The following is an 18,068-nucleotide window of genomic DNA, read 5'->3' as shown; positions in this document are numbered from 1 at the left end:
GAAGAGTGGCAAGAAGAAAGCCATTTCTTAAAGATATCCATAAAAAGTGTTGTTTAAAGTTTGCCACAAGCCACCTGGGAGACACACCAAACATGTGGAAGAAGGTGCTCTGGTCAGATGAAACCAAAATTGAACTTTTTGGCAACAATGCAAAACGTTATGTTTGGCGTAAAAGCAACACAGCTGAACACACCATCCCCACTGTCAAACATGGTGGTGGCAGCATCATGGTTTGGGCCTGCTTTTCTTCAGCAGGGACAGGGAAGATGGTTAAAATTGATGGGAAGATGGATGGAGCCAAATACAGGACCATTCTGGAAGAAAACCTGATGGAGACTGCAAAAGACCTGAGACTGGGACGGAGATTTGTCTTCCAACAAGACAATGATCCAAAACATAAAGCAAAATCTACAATGGAATGGTTCAAAAATAAACATATCCAGGTGTTAGAATGGCCAAGTCAATGTCCAGACCTGAATCCAATCGAGAATCTGTGGAAAGAACTGAAAACTGCTGTTCACAAATGGTCTCCATCCAACCTCACTGAGCTCGAGCTGTTTTGCAAGGAGGAATGGGAAGAAATGTCAGTCTCTCGATGTGCAAAACTGATAGAGACATACCCCAAGCGACTTACAGCTGTAATCGCAGCAAAAGGTGGCGCTACAAAGTATTAACTTAAGGGGGCTGAATAATTTTGCACCCCCAATTTTTCAGTTTTGGATTTGTTAAAAAAGTTTGAAATATCCAATAAATGTCGTTCCACTTCATGATTGTGTCCCACTTGTTGTTGATTCTTCACAAAAAAATACAGTTTTATATCTTTATGTTTGAAGCCTGAAATGTGGCAAAAGGTCGCAAAGTTCAAAGGGGCCGAATACTTTCGCAAGGCACTGTATGTGTAGGGGGGCTAGGGTCAGTTTGTTATATCTGGAGTACTTCTCCTGTCCTATCCGGTGTCCTGTGTGAATTTAAGTATGCTCTCTCTAATTCTCTCTTTCTCTCTTTCTTTCTCTCTCTCGGAGGACCTGAGCCCTAGGACCATGCCTCAGGACTACCTGACATGATGACTCCTTGCTGTCCCCAGTTCACCTGGCTGTGCTGCTGCTCCAGTTTCAACTGTTCTGCCTGTGATTATTATTATTTGACCATGCTGGTTATTTATGAACATTTGAACATCTTGGCCATGTTCTGTTATAATCTCCACCTGGCACAGCCAGAAGAGGACTGGCCATCCCGCATAGCCTGGTTCCTCTCTAGGTTTCTTCCTAGGTTTTGGCCTTTCTAGGGAGTTTTTCCTAGCCACTGTGCTTCTACACATGCATTGCTTGCTGTTTGGGGTTTTAGGCTGGGTTTCTGTACAGCACTTTGAGATATCAGCTGATGTACGAAGGGCTATATAAATACATTTGATTTGATTTTGATTTGAAGAGGCGCTGTTGCGCTTTCTTCACCACGCTGTCTGTGTGTGTGGACCATTTCAGTTTGTCGGTGATATGTACCCCGAGGAACTTAAAACTTTCCACCTTCTCCACTGCTGTCCCTTCAATGTGGATAGGGGGCTGCTCCCTTTGCTCTTTCCTGAAGTCCACGATCATCTCTTTTGTTTTGCTGACATTGAGTGAGAGGTTATTTTCCTGACACCACACACCGAGGGCCCTGTCCTCCTCCCTGTAGACTGTCTCAGCGTTGTTGGTGATCAAGCCTACTACTGTTGTGTCGTCTGCAAACTTGATGATTGAGTTGGGGGCGTGCATGGCCACGCAGTCGTGAGGGAACAGGGAGTACAGGAGGGGGCTGAGAACACACCCTTGTGGGGCCCCAGTGTTGAGATTCAGCGGAGTGGAGATGTTGTTTCCTACCTTCACCACCTGGGGGCGCCCGTCAGGAAGTCCAGGACCCAGTTGCACAGGGCAGGGTCGAGACCCAGGGTCTCAAGCTTAATGATGAGTTTGGAGGGTACTATGGTGTTGAGCTGTAGTCAATGAACAGCATTCTTGCAGCAATCATTCACAAGAGGGAGAAGAGAAAATAAAAATGTGGATATGAAAAGGAGGGGATTATAGAGGTGAACTGGGGCATGGAGTGATGTGGAGGATAAGACATAAGGAAGAGGAGGAGAGGAAATCAGCCACTTTACCTTCAATTATGTGCTTTCTGTTGAGTCCTCTCTCTGTCTCCGCTCTGGAAAAGAACACAGAAGTAAATATACACAGAAAAGTATACACAAAAGGGCACACACCAGTGCATGCACACACACACACACACACACACACACACACACACACACACACACACACAGAGAGAGAGAGAGAGAGACACACAGACGCACAGATTTACAGTGACTAGAGCATTGAACTTGTCCCACAAGCCTCTAATGAGCTGTCTACAAATCGATGAATAGACAAGAGACACAACAGGCCCTGGGAAGTGTCGGTAGCGACAAAACAAAGTTTATGGTCTGTCAGCCCTGAAAATGCGCTTCTCATAGTGGATGTCTGAGTCAATGAGAAACCGTCAGCAACATCATCCTCATCTACCCAGCCCTCCCCCATTACTATCCATCTTCTCTCTTTCTTCAGTCCTTTATTTGTCTTTCTCTCCTTATTTGTTTCTCCATGCCCACCCCCCTCTATTTTTATAATATATGCCAGTTAACAGACACTTTCAGGCAAAGCAACTTACAATACCGCTTGAATACATTTTACACATGGGTGGCCCCAGCAGGACTCAAACCCACAACCTGGTGGTGACATGCTCTACTGACATGCTCTACTGACAGAGCCACACAGACTCTCTTTCTTGCTCTGAGAGTTGGGGACTGATATTCCAGGCACACAGAGAACTGTAGCGTGGGGCTGAGTCATCCTGGATCTCTGGCTGTGTTATTCTCTGTTATGTTATCGGCTCCCCCAGCTGTGTGTGCAAGTCTGTTCAGAGATGCAGAGAGCCTTGTCAGGCCCCAAACAGACTGCCAGGCTGGTTGTTAATCATCTCTCTCTCTCTCTCTCTCTCTCTCTCTCTCTCTCTCTCTCGCTGTGTGCTACTTTTGGCCTGAGTATGTGCACATATCTTAGACACCCTCCTTCATCATAGTGCAAATCCAGCCTTTTGTGTAAAGGGAAGAGAGTTTTAGTTGAGATTTAACCTGCAGACACGGCAGAGTCAGTAGCAGGAACGACTCCGACCTGACCAATTATCTAGATCCTCATTAGGAACCTCAAATAGACAGGATATGTCTAATAAAGAGAAGATGAACAGGTTAGAGCTCACTGATGGATGATCCTGTTCAACTTCTGTCAAGACAGAACTCAGACAGAACTCAGACAGAACTCAGACAGATCTCAGACAGAACTCAGACAGAACTCAGACAGAACTCAGACAGATCTCAGACAGAACTCAGACAGAATTCAGACAGTATACGGTATAGGAGAGCCTCAGTACAGACCGTTCAAAGATCTATCCTACTTCACGCACCTCAGAATCACATTGCCGTGGTGCTCAGAATGTCTGAGGAGGAACATACTTACTTTCCTCCCCAGTAGAGCTTGGTGGTGATCACCAGACTCGACCTCCTACATGAAGACAAAGGGAGAGAGATCAGCCAGACAAACAGAGGGAAAGACATGGACATCCTTATCCTGATGAATATAGCCTTATGTAATGTCTTAATACTGTAGGGGAGTCAACAATATGGATCCTTCAGCTTTTTATACATGGTATTCAAGTATGAAGAAAAGTATTCTGGGACAGGTTCTCTGAACTTTGATAGGATACAGTGTATCTACTCAAAGTAAAGTCAAATCCCCATTGCTTGGCTGTTTAATGTTTCAATCGGAGGCAGTGAACCGACATGAACTGAAGAACTGGAGACTGAAGATGTTATGATTGGAAATGTACATTGGAAAAATGAAGCAGCAAAGATGTATGAGATCAGTATGTGCTGATAGCTGAGGCCTGACCACCTACCAGCCTTTGCATAGCCAAGAACACATAACTTTCCTCTGATTGCCATGGTTACTGCTGCAGACCTATTTAGCAGATGGGTGGATGAGTTATATTGGTGATGGAATTGAGATAAATCTGTGGTTTGATTAATGGTAGACTAACGGTAGATTAACGTTTGTTAGCTGGCCCCGTCTCCCTCCCTCCCTCTCTCTCTCTCTCTCTCTCTCTCTCTCTCTCTCTCTCTCTCTCTCTCTCTCTCTCTCTCTCTCTCTCTCTCTCTCTCTCTCTCTCTCTCTCTCTCACACACACTCACACACACACACACACAGACAGACAGACAGTCAGATACACACAGTTTAAAGATGATACATACCTCCAGCACTTTTTCTTGATGATGTTCCCCAGGATTATCTCGGCTCTGTAATAAAGCAGGGAGATTAACTCTAAGGGCGTGTTTGTGTGTGTGTGTGTGTGTGTGTGTGTGTGTGTGTGTGTGTGTGTGTGTGTGTGTGTGTGTGTGTGTGTGTGTGTGTGTGTGTGTGTGTGTGTGTGTGTGTGTGTGTGTGCGTGCGTGCGTGCGTGTGTGTGTCTACATGGTAGTAGCTGAGACAGACAGACAATACAGTTGTCATTTAATTAGCCTGTTTGTCAGCGGTGCCGGTGAATAAACAAAAGGCCAAGACCAAATGGTGCACAGAAAGCTGCAAAAGAAGCTTTTTCTGATCAAGCGCGTGCCAAATTACGGGACCACATCAGCAAACCTACCACATCATCCTCGACTGACGAAACACCATCGCAAGTGGAAGCTAGTAGTCATACTTATGCATCAGCTAGCACTAGCAACCTCCCAGTCCCGGGCAGAGAACTCACTGCCTGGGCCCGACAATGACAGTGGCCTTGCTCCACCTCTACTTCCTCCCCTGGAGAATAGTGACTAGTGAAGACCTCCTTCTCCTCTTCCTCTCCCAGAAAAGCAAGCTGATGACTGCCAGAGACCCAGCGGCTAGTGGACTGGTTTTACGCAGCACAGACTTTATTTCAAAGTTGTGCGAGAGCAGAAGTCGGCTAAGGTAGGCTTTTGGCCTACAGGACAGTTCTATAGTCCCAAAAATATTTTGGTTACTGATTAGTATGCTGTTGCATTGACAATTTGTTTTACAATCTGCAATGTTTGAATTTTCCCCTTTAATTACTGAACAAGTAAGTACTGTGCATTATTGCCGCAGGCCAGCATTCTGAATAGCAGCATTGCGACACCGTAGGCCTATAGCTTCGGGAAACATAAACATTAGGCTTAACATGAGGAAATGGCGACCAAATACAAATAAACATGTATCCATTAAAGGAAATCTATAGGCTACTACAAGCACTAGCACCTGACTGGCACAGCGGTCTAAGAAACTGCATCTTAGTGCTAGAGGCGTCCCTATAGACACTGGTTTGATTCCAGGCTGTTTCACAACCAGCTGTGATTGAGAGTCCCATAGGGTAGCGCACAATTGGTCCAGCATCGTCCGGGTGAGGGTTTGAAAAATAAGAATTTGTTCTTAACCAACTTGCCTAGTTAAATAAATAAAAACATCATCTGATAGGCAGCCGCATAGATCTCGAAATTTCAGAACCATGGACAGCGATTGTCTGTTCTTTGTGAGTGGCTGACGGGGAAACTGTGCTACGCTAGTGGTGCTACACATTGGTAGGTGACTTTACAATGTCAAGTGCTTGAGCATTGATAAAGCGTTCCAATCTGTTGCTAAATCCAACCAACCCAGAACGCTGCGTTTAGAAGTCATTCGGGAACATAGCACGTTTAATACTGTATAACAGGAACTACTATTAGAACTTGATCAAATGAACCATTCCGCATTATCAATGCTCTCCATATACACTGTATGCATCCTGTACTACGTTCAATCATGTGTGCATGGAATTATAAATGTACTAGTGTGGGTGCCAGCTTGTTTCAGACTTAGCTGAATTCTCGTTGTCTTGGCAAGGCAACTATGTTGAATACATAAACAGTCTGGCATGCACCCACGCTGTAAACCTACTTGCTTTAGAACTAATCCCATTCCATATGGTTGATTCACACCACTGTCAGCTTGGCTGACCCCTACACTGCTTTGCTTTATCTTGGCCAGGTCCCAGTTGTAAATGAGAACTTGTTCTCAACTTGCCTACCTGGTTAAATAAAGGTGAAATAAAAAATAAAAAATAAAATAGCCATTCCTGTCCTCTGGTTTCAGGTAGGTAGGTAATAGGTATTCAGATCACACTCACTTCCCCCCAGCGTAAACTTCGGCTGTGTCGAAGAGATTGACCCCGTTCTCGTAGGCGATGGTCATCAGCTGCTCAGCCACCTGAGAAACACAAGAGGCTTTATCAACCCAGGAGAGAACAGAGAGCTGGCAGCTGAGAGGCATTCGGCAGAGACAAAACAAGAGAAAAGATTTTTGAAACTCAAAATGAAACTGAGCAGTTCTCTGTAGCTCAGTTGGTAGAGCAAGGGCACTTGCAACGCCAGAATAACGGGTTTGATTCCTGTATGAACACACATGACTGTAAATCTATTCAGATCAAATCATCTGCTAAATAGCATATATTGTACTGGGTAGAATTCAGCAAAAACAAATGAGAGAAATACATTTTGGTTGGGATTTGTGCCATGCCAACGTTAACATGTGGAAACAGTGACAGGGAAACTAAGGGAAACTAAACCAAAGCATGGATTGTTGTCAAACCAACGTGTCATTTGGGTGAACAATCCCTTTTTGTACTATTTCAATGTTTTAGTAGCTAAATGAATGTTGTCTTGTTATCTAGTTTGTGGGATCTCCCTGTTACTATACATAAAATACACAATATCAACACCCTGTAATTTCCCCACAACACTTTGTCAACATCATTCTACTTTTTGTACCTGCAGGCCACTTTCACAAGGACAATGCAGTCTACCCGTATCAGCGTCTCCAGTAGACAAATGTCACAGTTCAATGCCCTCACTCCACCAGTGTGTGTGTGTGTGTGTGTGTGTGTGTGTGTGTGTGTGTGTGTGTGTGTGTGTGTGTGTTTGTGTGTGTGTGTGTGTGTGTGTGTGTGTGTGTGTGTGTGTGTGTGTGTGTGTGTGTGTGTGTGTGTGTGTGTGTGCTTGGCATGCACGTGCATGCGTGTGTCATGTATGTAAATGTGTGTGTGTGTGTTTGTTCAACTGTGTGTGAACTGTCTTCATGTCCTTCTCTCTGTCCACGTGTGAGCCAGAAATCCTCTGGGGTTTTGGCCCATGGATCTGAGAGGCATCAGGGTGAGGGAGTGATAAGGCAGAGGAGGTCTTGGTGCTAACAGGAGCTGACTGGGAATGAGATCTGTTTTGGGATGACCACACTAACCAGGGGTCCGGGATAGCTCAGTTGGTTGAAATGCTGCGCTGGTAACACCAGTGTTGTGGGTGCAATTCCTTAACGGTCTCATGCATAGGTTGTAATTTGAATCCTGACTTACCTCATCTGAAATCTGACCTCCAAACGTTACCCAAGTACCTAGGAAAAATACATGTCAAAGTCATAATTCTGGAACAAAAAAAGCCATTTGTGCAAAATGGAACATTCTAATCTTAACTTTAAACCCCTATATGTTGATAGTGATAGAAAGTGTCACCACAAGTCACCCAAAATGGAACATTCTAATCTATACTTTAAACCCCTATATGTTGATAGTGATAGAAAGTGTCACCACAAGTCACCCAAAATGGAACATTCTAATCTTAACTTTAAACCCCTATTTGTTGATAGTGATAGAAAGTGTCACCACAAGTCACCCAATTGCTAACTTTGGACACAGAAATATGACTAACACTCTCAAATCCAACATCTAACAAAACATGTGAAAGGTCAGAGGGCACAGTAGGATAAGTTCTGGCAGGTTCAGTACTCCTCCTCTTGTTTCTCTCCCTGTCACAACCCTGGCCTCGACTATACTTACCCATGATTCACCACTGCTAAACCCACCCTGGGTGGAGCTGCGTGTGTGTGTGTGTACGTGTGAGTTCTTTCATGTGTGTGTGTGTGTTATGATGCTAACTTTGCTCCCGGTCTTTGCATGGTAAAGCTACAGCCCCTCTGTCCTTGTCAGAATTGCCTAGCATCACCCTAAAATAATTCAGTTACTGTGTGTTTACTGTTTGTTGACTTCTCCCTTTACCCTCAATTACCCCCTCAGTGTTTCAGCTGGGTCATTAGAGTTGCTGTACAAGGCAATAGGCGAGTATGACTTATTTGCCTTGCTCAAAAGCACAAGGATGACTTTATATTGTACTATTACTGCACACACACACACACACACACACACACACACACACACACACACACACACACACACACACACACACACACACGCACAGAAGACAAACACAAAGAGAGTGTTTATCTGTCGGGTTGCCTGATAACATCATGCGTATGCATCAATGGGGCCGGAAGCCGTGCTTGTTATGATTCTGAACGGACAAATAGCTAGCAACAATGACAAGAAGCTCCCATATGGGGAATCGTAGGTGGCTCGTTTCATTTTTTCTTGTTCTTGATACCATGTCTCGTTTTGAAGTGTTTTGACTAATTTCATGTCAATGTTAATATGGTTCAAATTTGGCAGCTAGCTAAACAACAACTGCAACAGTGTATTTGAGAGACAACATGTGCTCCTTTTTCTAAGCAAGCTCCGTCTGTTTTGCCCCGTAGTTGTGCACTAGTCGATTCTGTTGCTAAACAACCAATCCGTGTATGGTATAGTTGCTTAAGTATTCATAAGGCAGATGAATTAAATCAATCCTATCAAAGTTTACCCCCTGGTGTGCATTAGATATGGGTGATAATTGAGCAGCTTGTTTTCTGAAACCAGGAGCACTGATTAAATATTAACAAGAATAAGATTAAATTACTGTAAATAGCTGCACACTGTCCCTCCACACTCAGAGTATAGAAGATGCAAAACTTTGCCTCTCTGTATCTATGTCACTGGCACACACACACACACACACACACACACACACACACACGCACGCACACACACACACACACACACACACACACACACACACATAGGACATAATGTGTAACAGAGGTTACACATGGATGCTAATCAAATCATTAGCGATTTGTCACTAATGCTAATTAAACATACTCACCGAGGCCCAAACAGGAAACACGCAGGCCTGATTTCCCCAGGTTGCTGTGGAAAACACATCCCATAATGTTATTGAGATGAAGAAAACTAGTGTTGCGTGTTCATGATACTAGAAACACACACACACACATACACACACATCCTCTTGCCTCTTGACAATCTAACAATGGCATGCTATTAGATGGGATGTAAACACATGAGACATGTACACAATTCACTGGCAGCCATTTGCTCCGTTTTGCGCCAAACAATTGAAAAGGAACAGAAAATCAATTGTGGTCGCTGCGCGGAGCGTTTAATCATGGTCACTGTGACCTTTATTGACCTCCTCATATTTGATCAGGGAGAATCATTGGAACACGGGGTCACCTCTGTCGCTGGTCCAATCGTTGAATCAGAACTGAGAAATTACTGGGAGAAGAGAGTTGATTTAGCCCATCTATCACACACTTCACTCTCACATTGGATTTTCTCTGGCCCTGAAGCATTGTGATTTCTCTGGCCCTTGAGTGCTATATGGGCTGATTGGACTTGTTTCATTACTTCATACTGTACCTCTGTGGGGTTTGAAATTATATGTGTGATTTTGTACAAAACAATAACTATTTTTTGTTGTTTAGTAAGCCATCAATCTTTTTTCAGTCTATTATGGTTTTTTTTCTAAATCAGACTCTTAAAGAAATACACACAGATATTTGTATTTATTTCACCTTAATTTAACTAGGAAAGTCAGTTAAAAACAATTTCTTATTTTACAATAGGGTTCTACACCCAGCAAACATTCCCGTAACCCAGACAATGCTGTGCCAATTGTACGCCGCCCAGGATCGAACCAGGGTCTGTAGTGACGCCTTGAGCACTGAGATGCAGTGCCTTAGACTGCTGCGCCACTCGGGAGCTCTTACTCACATACAGTATACACACATGCACGCACGCACGCACGCACGCTCACATGCACACAATTTCGCACACACAACAGAGATAACAGACAATTCTACCCTAAAACATTACATTGTTATTGTCTGCCTCAGGAACACAACACGACTATCTGTAGCATCTCCCACCATCACCACTGCAGTGCTATTTTATCACTCTAATACGACTGCAATCGCAAACACTTTCACATTTATCTCTCTCTCTCTCTCTCTACCTACCCACCCACCCTCCCACCCACCCCCCCTCCCTCCCTCCCTCCCTCCCTTTCTCTCGCCCCCTCACCTCCTCTCTCTCGCCTCGCCCCCCCCCCCCCTATCTCTCTCTCTCTTTCTTGCTGTCCCACTGACCATTAACTCTCTCACAGTATGCCTCTGATCTATGGCTCTCTTCTAAAGCCTAATTTATTCCAAGCTAATTCTCAATTTCCTCCTAGCTGATCCACGCTAATACAAAAAGAGAGGGAGCGAGAGAGAGAGATAGAGTTCCTCTCATGGAGTAGGAGAAAATAAGTAACGACTGGAGAAAAACCCAAGGCCATTGATTTTCACTCATGCACGCTAGCATGAATGTGCACGCACGCACACAAACACACTCATGCACGCTAGCATGAATGTGCACGCACACACACAAACACACTCATGCACGCTAGCATGAATGTGCACGCACGCACACAAACACACTCATGCACGCTAGCATGAATATGCACGCACGCACACACCCCATTACTCACTGTAATGCAGGACTAAACGTCCTTACATATTCCTGAATCAGAGAAAACAGCAACGTCAATCTCTAAGAAATATGCCGCTGCTCTCAGGCAAAGAGACGTTTTCACTGACTCCATTCTCCATTAAGACTACCAACACCATTAATGACACTGTTAACGGCTAAGCAAACAACTAATGGGCCTTACAGGGCGAGACATGGCCATTTGAATCGAACCCCATGTTATCAATCATCACTTCAGACCAATACAATTAGGCATGTACAACATAAGGCTAAATCACCCTCAACCACTGGCAAAACTCTGATGTCATGCCTTAGACCATTGCGCCACTCGGGAGGCCCCCAAGCCGCGCTTCTTAACACCCACTCGCTTAACCAGCTGCACCAATTTGTCGGAGGGAACACCGTTCAACTGCTGACTGAAATCAGCTTGCAGGCGCCCAGCCCGCCACAAGGAGTCACTAGAGTGCGATGAGCCAAGTAAAGTCTCCCCCGGCCAAACTCTTCCCTAACCCGGACGACGCTGAGCCAATTGTGTGCCGCCCTATGGAACCCCAGGCTGTAGTGACGCCGCAACACTGTGATGCAGTGCCTTAGACTGCTGTGCCACTAGGGAAGCTTCTAATACACATTCAAAGATCACTTCTTTCTAATAAATCCTGCAGAGTGATAAGTGCACCTGGGATCACATCTGAAAGTGTTCTAGATTACCCTGCAGAGCTCTTCCCGTAGACCGAGAGATATGTGCATCGTTTGGGAAGGTAGCTATAATCTCTAATGGCTGACCTCAGGCAAGGTGTCTCTCGTTAGGGAAGCAGCATATGTAGCGAGCTACGGGGCATCAGGGCAGGGGGTGATGATTCCAGAGATTAGACTTTACTCAAGTCTAGAAGTGGAGGGAGAGGAGTGGGAAGATTTAACCTTGAGAGTTGTAATGTGTGCATGTGTGTTTGTTTGTTTGTATGTGGGTGTGCATGCTTGCGTGCTTGTCTGCTTGCCTGTGTGTGTGTTTATTTTGCAGAAGACATTTGTTCTAGACTAGGCCATTTACATAGTAGAACACATTCAGTACAGTCAACATGCAAAACATATAGTACATTAAACACAGTTTCTTATGCATGGGGGATGCCTAAATGTGAAAAAGCCTTAAAGTGAAATGTCAAATGAGCCACATGAAGACACCCCAATCATACAAACCGTCCTGTCACGCCACATAAACATCTCCTGCTACGTCGCTATAGCTACTCGCTAGCGCTATTTTTATCCCATATTCCCACATCCTCTGTTTAAATAGATGATCAAATTAGCATCTAGTGAGACTTATTAAATCACACCCTGAAAATAGTGGAATAGTCACCACTTACACTCCAGGAGAGATGTAATGAATCCCTGAGAAGCCGTTTCATAGCTATCTCATCAAACTTAGACTATGGAAAATAACTTTGAGGGAAAGTTGGGATATTAGGGGCTGCCAGAGAAAAGCTTTGAAGCAGAGAGAGGAAATTATAAACTAAGCCGGCAGCCGTTGCTCAGGGATAGCCTGAAATTGTCCTTGACTGACACTTGGTGGACCGAGAAAAGAGGGTGAGGAAGAATAGTGAGAGAGAGACAGAGGGGAGGGAGACAGACAAGTAGATGGAGGAAGGAATTGGTACAGAGGGAATTGGAGTGATAGGGGATGAGAGCGAGAATGAGAGAGCGAGAGAGAGAGAGAGAGGGAGGGAGGGAGAATGAGAGGGAACGAGAAAGAGAAAGGGAAAGGGAAAAAGAGAGAGAGAGAGTCCAACATGTAGATAGTCACAGAGGGGAGAATCTAAAAATCAAAAAGTCTATGCAGATCAAACACACTTCGCTAAATGACACAGAATGAGAAATGTGAAATGACAGCTGGTCCCCCACAGGGTTCAGTCAGTGTGTGTGTGTGTGTGTGTGTGTGTGTGTGTGTGTGTGTGTGTGTGTGCGCGCGCGCGCACATGAGTGCGTGTGTGCGTGCGTGCGTGTGTGCATGCTTTCGTTAGTGCATGTGAAATGTGAAATGACAGCTGGTTCCCCACAGGGCTCAGTGTGTGTGTGTGTGTGTCTGTCTGTGTGCGTGCGTGTGTGTGTGTGTGCGTGCATACCATGTGTGTGTGAGTAAATGATCTGTGCATGTTATGGGGCCCAATTAAACTTTAATACTGGACCCCTGGAATTGACTGGACATCAAAGGTACTGAATGGGGAGGGAGATGGGTCACATACCCAGCACAGCCACTTTGGAACTTGTGTATGGAAAATTCAACATCTCGAGTCTTCCCTGGTCACTAATTACATCGGTGGGCAATTTACTGTATTATAGAGCTAGTGTTTAATACATAGGTTTGCTGAAGACATACAGTTGAAGTCGGAAGTTTACATACACCTTAGCCAAAAAACTTTTATTTTATTCTAGTAAATTCTTATTTAATTCTAGTAAAAATTAACTGTCTAAGGCCAGTAAGGATCACCACTTTATTTTAAGAATGTGAAATGTCAGAATAATAGTAGAGAGAATGATTTATTTCAGCTTTCATTTATCACATTCCCAGTGATTCAGAAGTTTACATACACTCAATTAGTATTTGGTAGCATTGCCTTTAAATTGTTTAACTTGGGTCAAACATTTCAGGTAGCCTTCCACAAGCTTCCCACAATAAATTGGGTGAATCTTGGCCCGTTTATTCTAACAGAGCTAGTGTAACTGAGTCAGGTTTGTAGGCCTCTTTTTAGTCCTTTTTCAGTTCTGCCCACAAATCTTCTATGGGATTGAGGTCAGGGCTTTGTGATGGCCACTCCAAAATCTTGACTATGTTTTCCTTAAACCATTTTGCCACAACATTGGAAGTATGCTTGGCGTCATTGTCCATTTGGAAGACCCATTTGCGACCAAGCTTTGACTTCCTGACTGATGTCTTGAGATGTTGCTTCAATATACCCACATCATTTTCCTGCCTCATGATGCCATCTATTTTGTGCACCAATCCCTCCTGCAGCAAAGCACCCCCACAACATGATGCTGCCACCCCCCGTGCTTCACGGTTGGGATGGTGTTCTTTGGCTTGCAAGCCTCCCGCCTTTTCCTCCAAACATAACAATTTTCATTATGGCCAACAGTTCGATTTTTGTTTCATCAGATCAGAGGATTTTTCTCCAAAAAGTACGATCTTTGTTCCCATGTGTAGTTGCAAACTGTAGTCTGGCTTTTTTATGGTGGTTTTGGAGCAGTGGCTTTTTCCTTGCTGAGCGGCCTTTCAGGTTATGTCGATATAGGACTCATTTTACTGTGGATATAGATACTTTTGTACCTGTTTCCTCAAGCATCTTCACAAGGTCATTTGCTGGTGATCTGGGATTGATTTGCACTTTTCACACCAAAATACGTTAATCTCTAGAAGACAGAATGCGCCTCCTTCCTGAGCGGTATGACGGCTGCATGGTCCCATGGTGTTTATACTTCCGTACTATTGTTTGTACAGATGAACGTGGTACCTTCAGGCATTTGGAGGTGGAGGTCTACAATTCTACAAGGTCTTGGCTGATTTCAGCAAAGAGGCACTGAGTTTGAAGGTAGGCCTTGAAATACATCCATGGGTACACCTCCAAGTGACTCAAATGATGTCAATTAGCCTATCAGAAGCTTCTAAAGCCATGACATTCTTTTCTGGAATTTTCTAAGCTGTTTAAAGGCACAGTCAATTTAGTGTATGTAAACTTCTGACCCACTGGAACTGTGAATTATAACTGAAATAATCTGTCAGTAAACAATTTTTGGAAAAATGTGTTTTGTCATGCACAAAGTAGATCTATAGTTTGTTAATTAACAAGACATTTGTGGAGTGGTTGAAAAATGTATGTAAACCTTCGACTTCAACTGTGCATACACTACCGATCAAAATATTTAGAACACCCACTCATTCAAGTTTTTTTTCCTCTATTTTCTACATTGTAGAATAATAGTGAAGACATCAAAACTATGAAATAGCACATATGGAATCATGTAGTAAGCAAAAAAGTGTTAAACACATCTAAATATATTGTATATTGCAGATTCTTCAAATAGCAACCTTTTGCCTTGATGAGAGCTTTTCACACTCTTGGCATTCTCTCAACCAACTTCACCTGGAATGCTTTTACAACAATCTTGAAGGAGTTCCCACATATGCTGAGCACTTGTTGGCTTCTTTTCCTTCACTCTGCGGTCCGACTCATCCCAAACCATCTCAATTTGGTTGAGGTCAGGGGATTGTGGAGGCCAGGTCATCTGATGCAGCACTCCATCACTCTCCTTCTTGGTAAAATAGCCCTTACACAGCCTGGGGGTGTGTTTGGTCATTGTCCTGTTGAAAAACAAATGATAGTCCCACTAAGCCCAAACCAGATGGGATGGCGTATCGCTGCAGAATGCTGTGGTAGCCATGCTGGTTAAGTGTGCCTTGAATTCTAAATGAATCACAGACAGTGTCACCAGCAAAGCACTCCCACACCATAATAACTTATCCTCCATGCTTTACGGTGGGGAAACACACATGTGGAGATAATCCGTTCACCCACACCGCATCTCATAGAGACACAGCGGTTGGTACCAAAATCTAAAATTTGAACTCCAGACCAAATTTCCACCGGTCTAATGTCCATTTTTCATGTTTCTTGGCCCAATCAAGTCTCTTTTTGTTATTGGTGTCCTTTAGTAGTAGTTTCGTTGCAGCAATTTGACCATGAAGGCCTGAATCACGCAGTCCCTTCTGAACAGTTAAGATTGAGATGTGTCTTTTAATTGATCTCCGTGAAGCATTTATTTGGGATGCAATTTCTAAGGCTGGTAAATCTAATGAATGTATCCTCTGCATCAGAGGTAAGGATCTGGGTCTTCCATTCCTGTGGCGGTCCTCATGAGAGCCAGTTTCATCATAGAGCTTGATGTTTTTTGAAACTGCACTTGCAGAAACTTTCAAAGTTCTTGAAATTTTCCATGTTGACTGACTTTCATGTCTTAAAGTAATGATGGACCTGTTCTTGCCATAATAGGGACTTGGTCTTTTACCAAATCGGGCTATCTTCTGTAAAAACACAACTGATTGGTTCAAACGCATTAAGGAAAGAAGTTCCACAAATAAACTTTTAACAAGGCACTACTGTTAATTGAAATGCATTCCAAGTGACTACTTCATGAAGCTGGTTGAGAGAATGCCAAGAGTGTGCAAAGTTATCATCAAGACAAAGGGTAGCTACTTGTCTTCACTATTATTCACAACATAGAAAATAGTACAAATAAAGAAAAGCCCTTGAATGAGTAGGTGTTCTAAAAATGTTTGTCCAGTAGTGTACATAGGTTTGTATAGTCTAATGCAGACAATTCTATGATGCATGATTTACTAACACTTTTAGATTATGGGAAACTTATGTCTCTGCCTCTAAGAAGTTAGTGGTCACACAATTCAGCAGTATTGCATTGCATTCTGTTTTTGGCCAATAGAGGCAGGCTATTTGGTTTATCTGTCTGTCGAATAAGAACTGAGCTGTCCATCCCTGGTACCCTGAAGTGTAGTGGCCTATCCAATACATCACCCTGGTGCTATTTACCAGTCAGAGTAGGGAACTGTACTAAATGGTGTAAGTAGTGGAATTCCTGTGATTAAAGGTTTATGAGAGCCTCTGATGTGAAATGGGAAAAGTGGCCAATAGTGATAAATCAGTACAGTAGGATATACAACCATACACAAACTGGTGCATGCACACACACACACAAACAGAGTACACAAGAGTCATAAACAGTAACGCACGAAACACAGACATACAAAAAGGCACACTCAAACTCACTCACACATACAGAGGGGAATCCAGGCATGGAATGATAAATGGCTCATTCTGGGGGAAAACGGCAGTATAAGGGGAAAACGCCAGTGTAAGGGTAAAACGCCAGTGTAATGGGAAAACGCCAGTATAAGGGGAAAACGCCAGTGTAAGGGGAAAACGCCAGTGTAAGGGGAAAACGCCAGTGTAAGGGGAAAACGCCAGTATAAGGGGGAAAACACCAGTGTAATGGGAAAACGCCGGTATAAGGGGAAAACGCCAGTGTAATGGGAAAACTCCAGTATAAGAGGAAAACGCTAGTATAAGGGGGAAATGCCAGTATAAGGGGGAAAATGCCAGTGTAAGGGGAAAATGCCAGTATAAGAGGAAAACGCTAGTATAAGGGGGAAATGCCAGTATAAGGGGCAAAATGCCAGTGTAAGGGGGAAATGCCAGTATAAGAGGAAAACGCTAGTATAAGGGGGAAATGCCAGTATAAGGGGTAAAATGCCAGTGTAATGGGAAAACGCCAGTATAAGAGGAAAACGCTAGTATAAGGGGGAAATGCCAGTATAAGGGGGAAAATGCCAGTGTAAGGGGAAAATGCCAGTATAAGGGGAAAATGCCAGTGTAAGGGGAAAATGCCAGTATAAGGGGAAAACGCTAGTATAAGGGGGAAATGCCAGTATAAGGGGAAAAAAACAGTGTAAGGGGGAAACGCCAGTGTAAGGGGGAAACGCCAGTGTAAGGGGAAAACGCCAGTATAAGAGGAAAACGCTAGTATAAGGGGGAAATGCCAGTATAAGGGGGAAAACGCCAGTGTAAGGGGAAAATGCCAGTATAAGGGCAAAAAAACAGTGTAAGGGGGAAATGCCAGTGTAAGAGGAAAACGCTAGTATAAGGGCAAAATGCCAGTATAAGGGCAACACACCAGTGTAAGGGCAAAAAGCCAGTGTAAGGGCAAAACACCAATGTAAGGGCAAAACGCCAGTATAAGGGCAAAATCCCAGTATAAGGGGGAAAACGCCAGTATAAGGGGGAAAACGCCAGTATAAGGGGAAAACGCCAGTATAAGGGGGAAATGCCAGTATAAGGGCAAAATGACACTATAAGGGGGAAAACGCCAGTATAAGGGGGAAAACGCTAGTATAAGGGGGAAAACGCCAGTATAAGGGGGAAAACGCCAGTATAAGGGGAAAACGGCAGTATAAGGGCAAAACGCCAGTATAAGGGCAAAATGCCAGTATAAGGGCAAAATGCCAGTATAAGGGGAAAACGCTAGTATAAGGGGGAAAACGCCAGTATAAGGGGGAAACGCCAGTATAAGGGCAACATGCCAGTGTAAGGGGAAAACGCCAGTATAAGGGCAAAACGCCAGTATAAGGGGAAAACGCCAGTTAAGGGGAAAACGCCAGTTAAGGGCAAAATGCCAGTATAAGGGTAAAACGCCAGTTAAGGGGAAAACTCCAGTTAAGGGCA

The 18,068-nt window shown here is 44.0% G+C and overlaps 1 protein-coding gene across 1 annotated transcript in view; it reads right to left on the bottom strand.

Annotated features, from left to right (window-relative positions):
• Positions 1 to 18,068, bottom strand: part of LOC110509193 (voltage-gated potassium channel subunit beta-1) — a 75,763-nt gene that overhangs the window by 31,144 nt on the left and 26,551 nt on the right. The window contains exons 2-7 of the mRNA XM_036966697.1: positions 9,122 to 9,165; positions 7,444 to 7,481; positions 6,226 to 6,305; positions 4,319 to 4,363; positions 3,528 to 3,572; positions 2,138 to 2,181 (exon numbers count right to left, since the gene is read on the bottom strand). Of these exons, the coding sequence (XP_036822592.1) occupies positions 2,138 to 2,181; positions 3,528 to 3,572; positions 4,319 to 4,363; positions 6,226 to 6,305; positions 7,444 to 7,481; positions 9,122 to 9,165 (296 nt within the window). The remainder of the gene's footprint in view (positions 1 to 2,137; positions 2,182 to 3,527; positions 3,573 to 4,318; positions 4,364 to 6,225; positions 6,306 to 7,443; positions 7,482 to 9,121; positions 9,166 to 18,068) is intronic.

The sequence above is a fragment of the Oncorhynchus mykiss genome, chromosome 28 (genome assembly GCF_013265735.2).
Source record: "Oncorhynchus mykiss isolate Arlee chromosome 28, USDA_OmykA_1.1, whole genome shotgun sequence".
In the NCBI taxonomy this organism is placed as follows: domain Eukaryota; kingdom Metazoa; phylum Chordata; class Actinopteri; order Salmoniformes; family Salmonidae; genus Oncorhynchus; species Oncorhynchus mykiss.
Note: the sequence above shows the minus strand (reverse complement) of the source record. Positions and strands in the feature narration are given on the sequence as shown.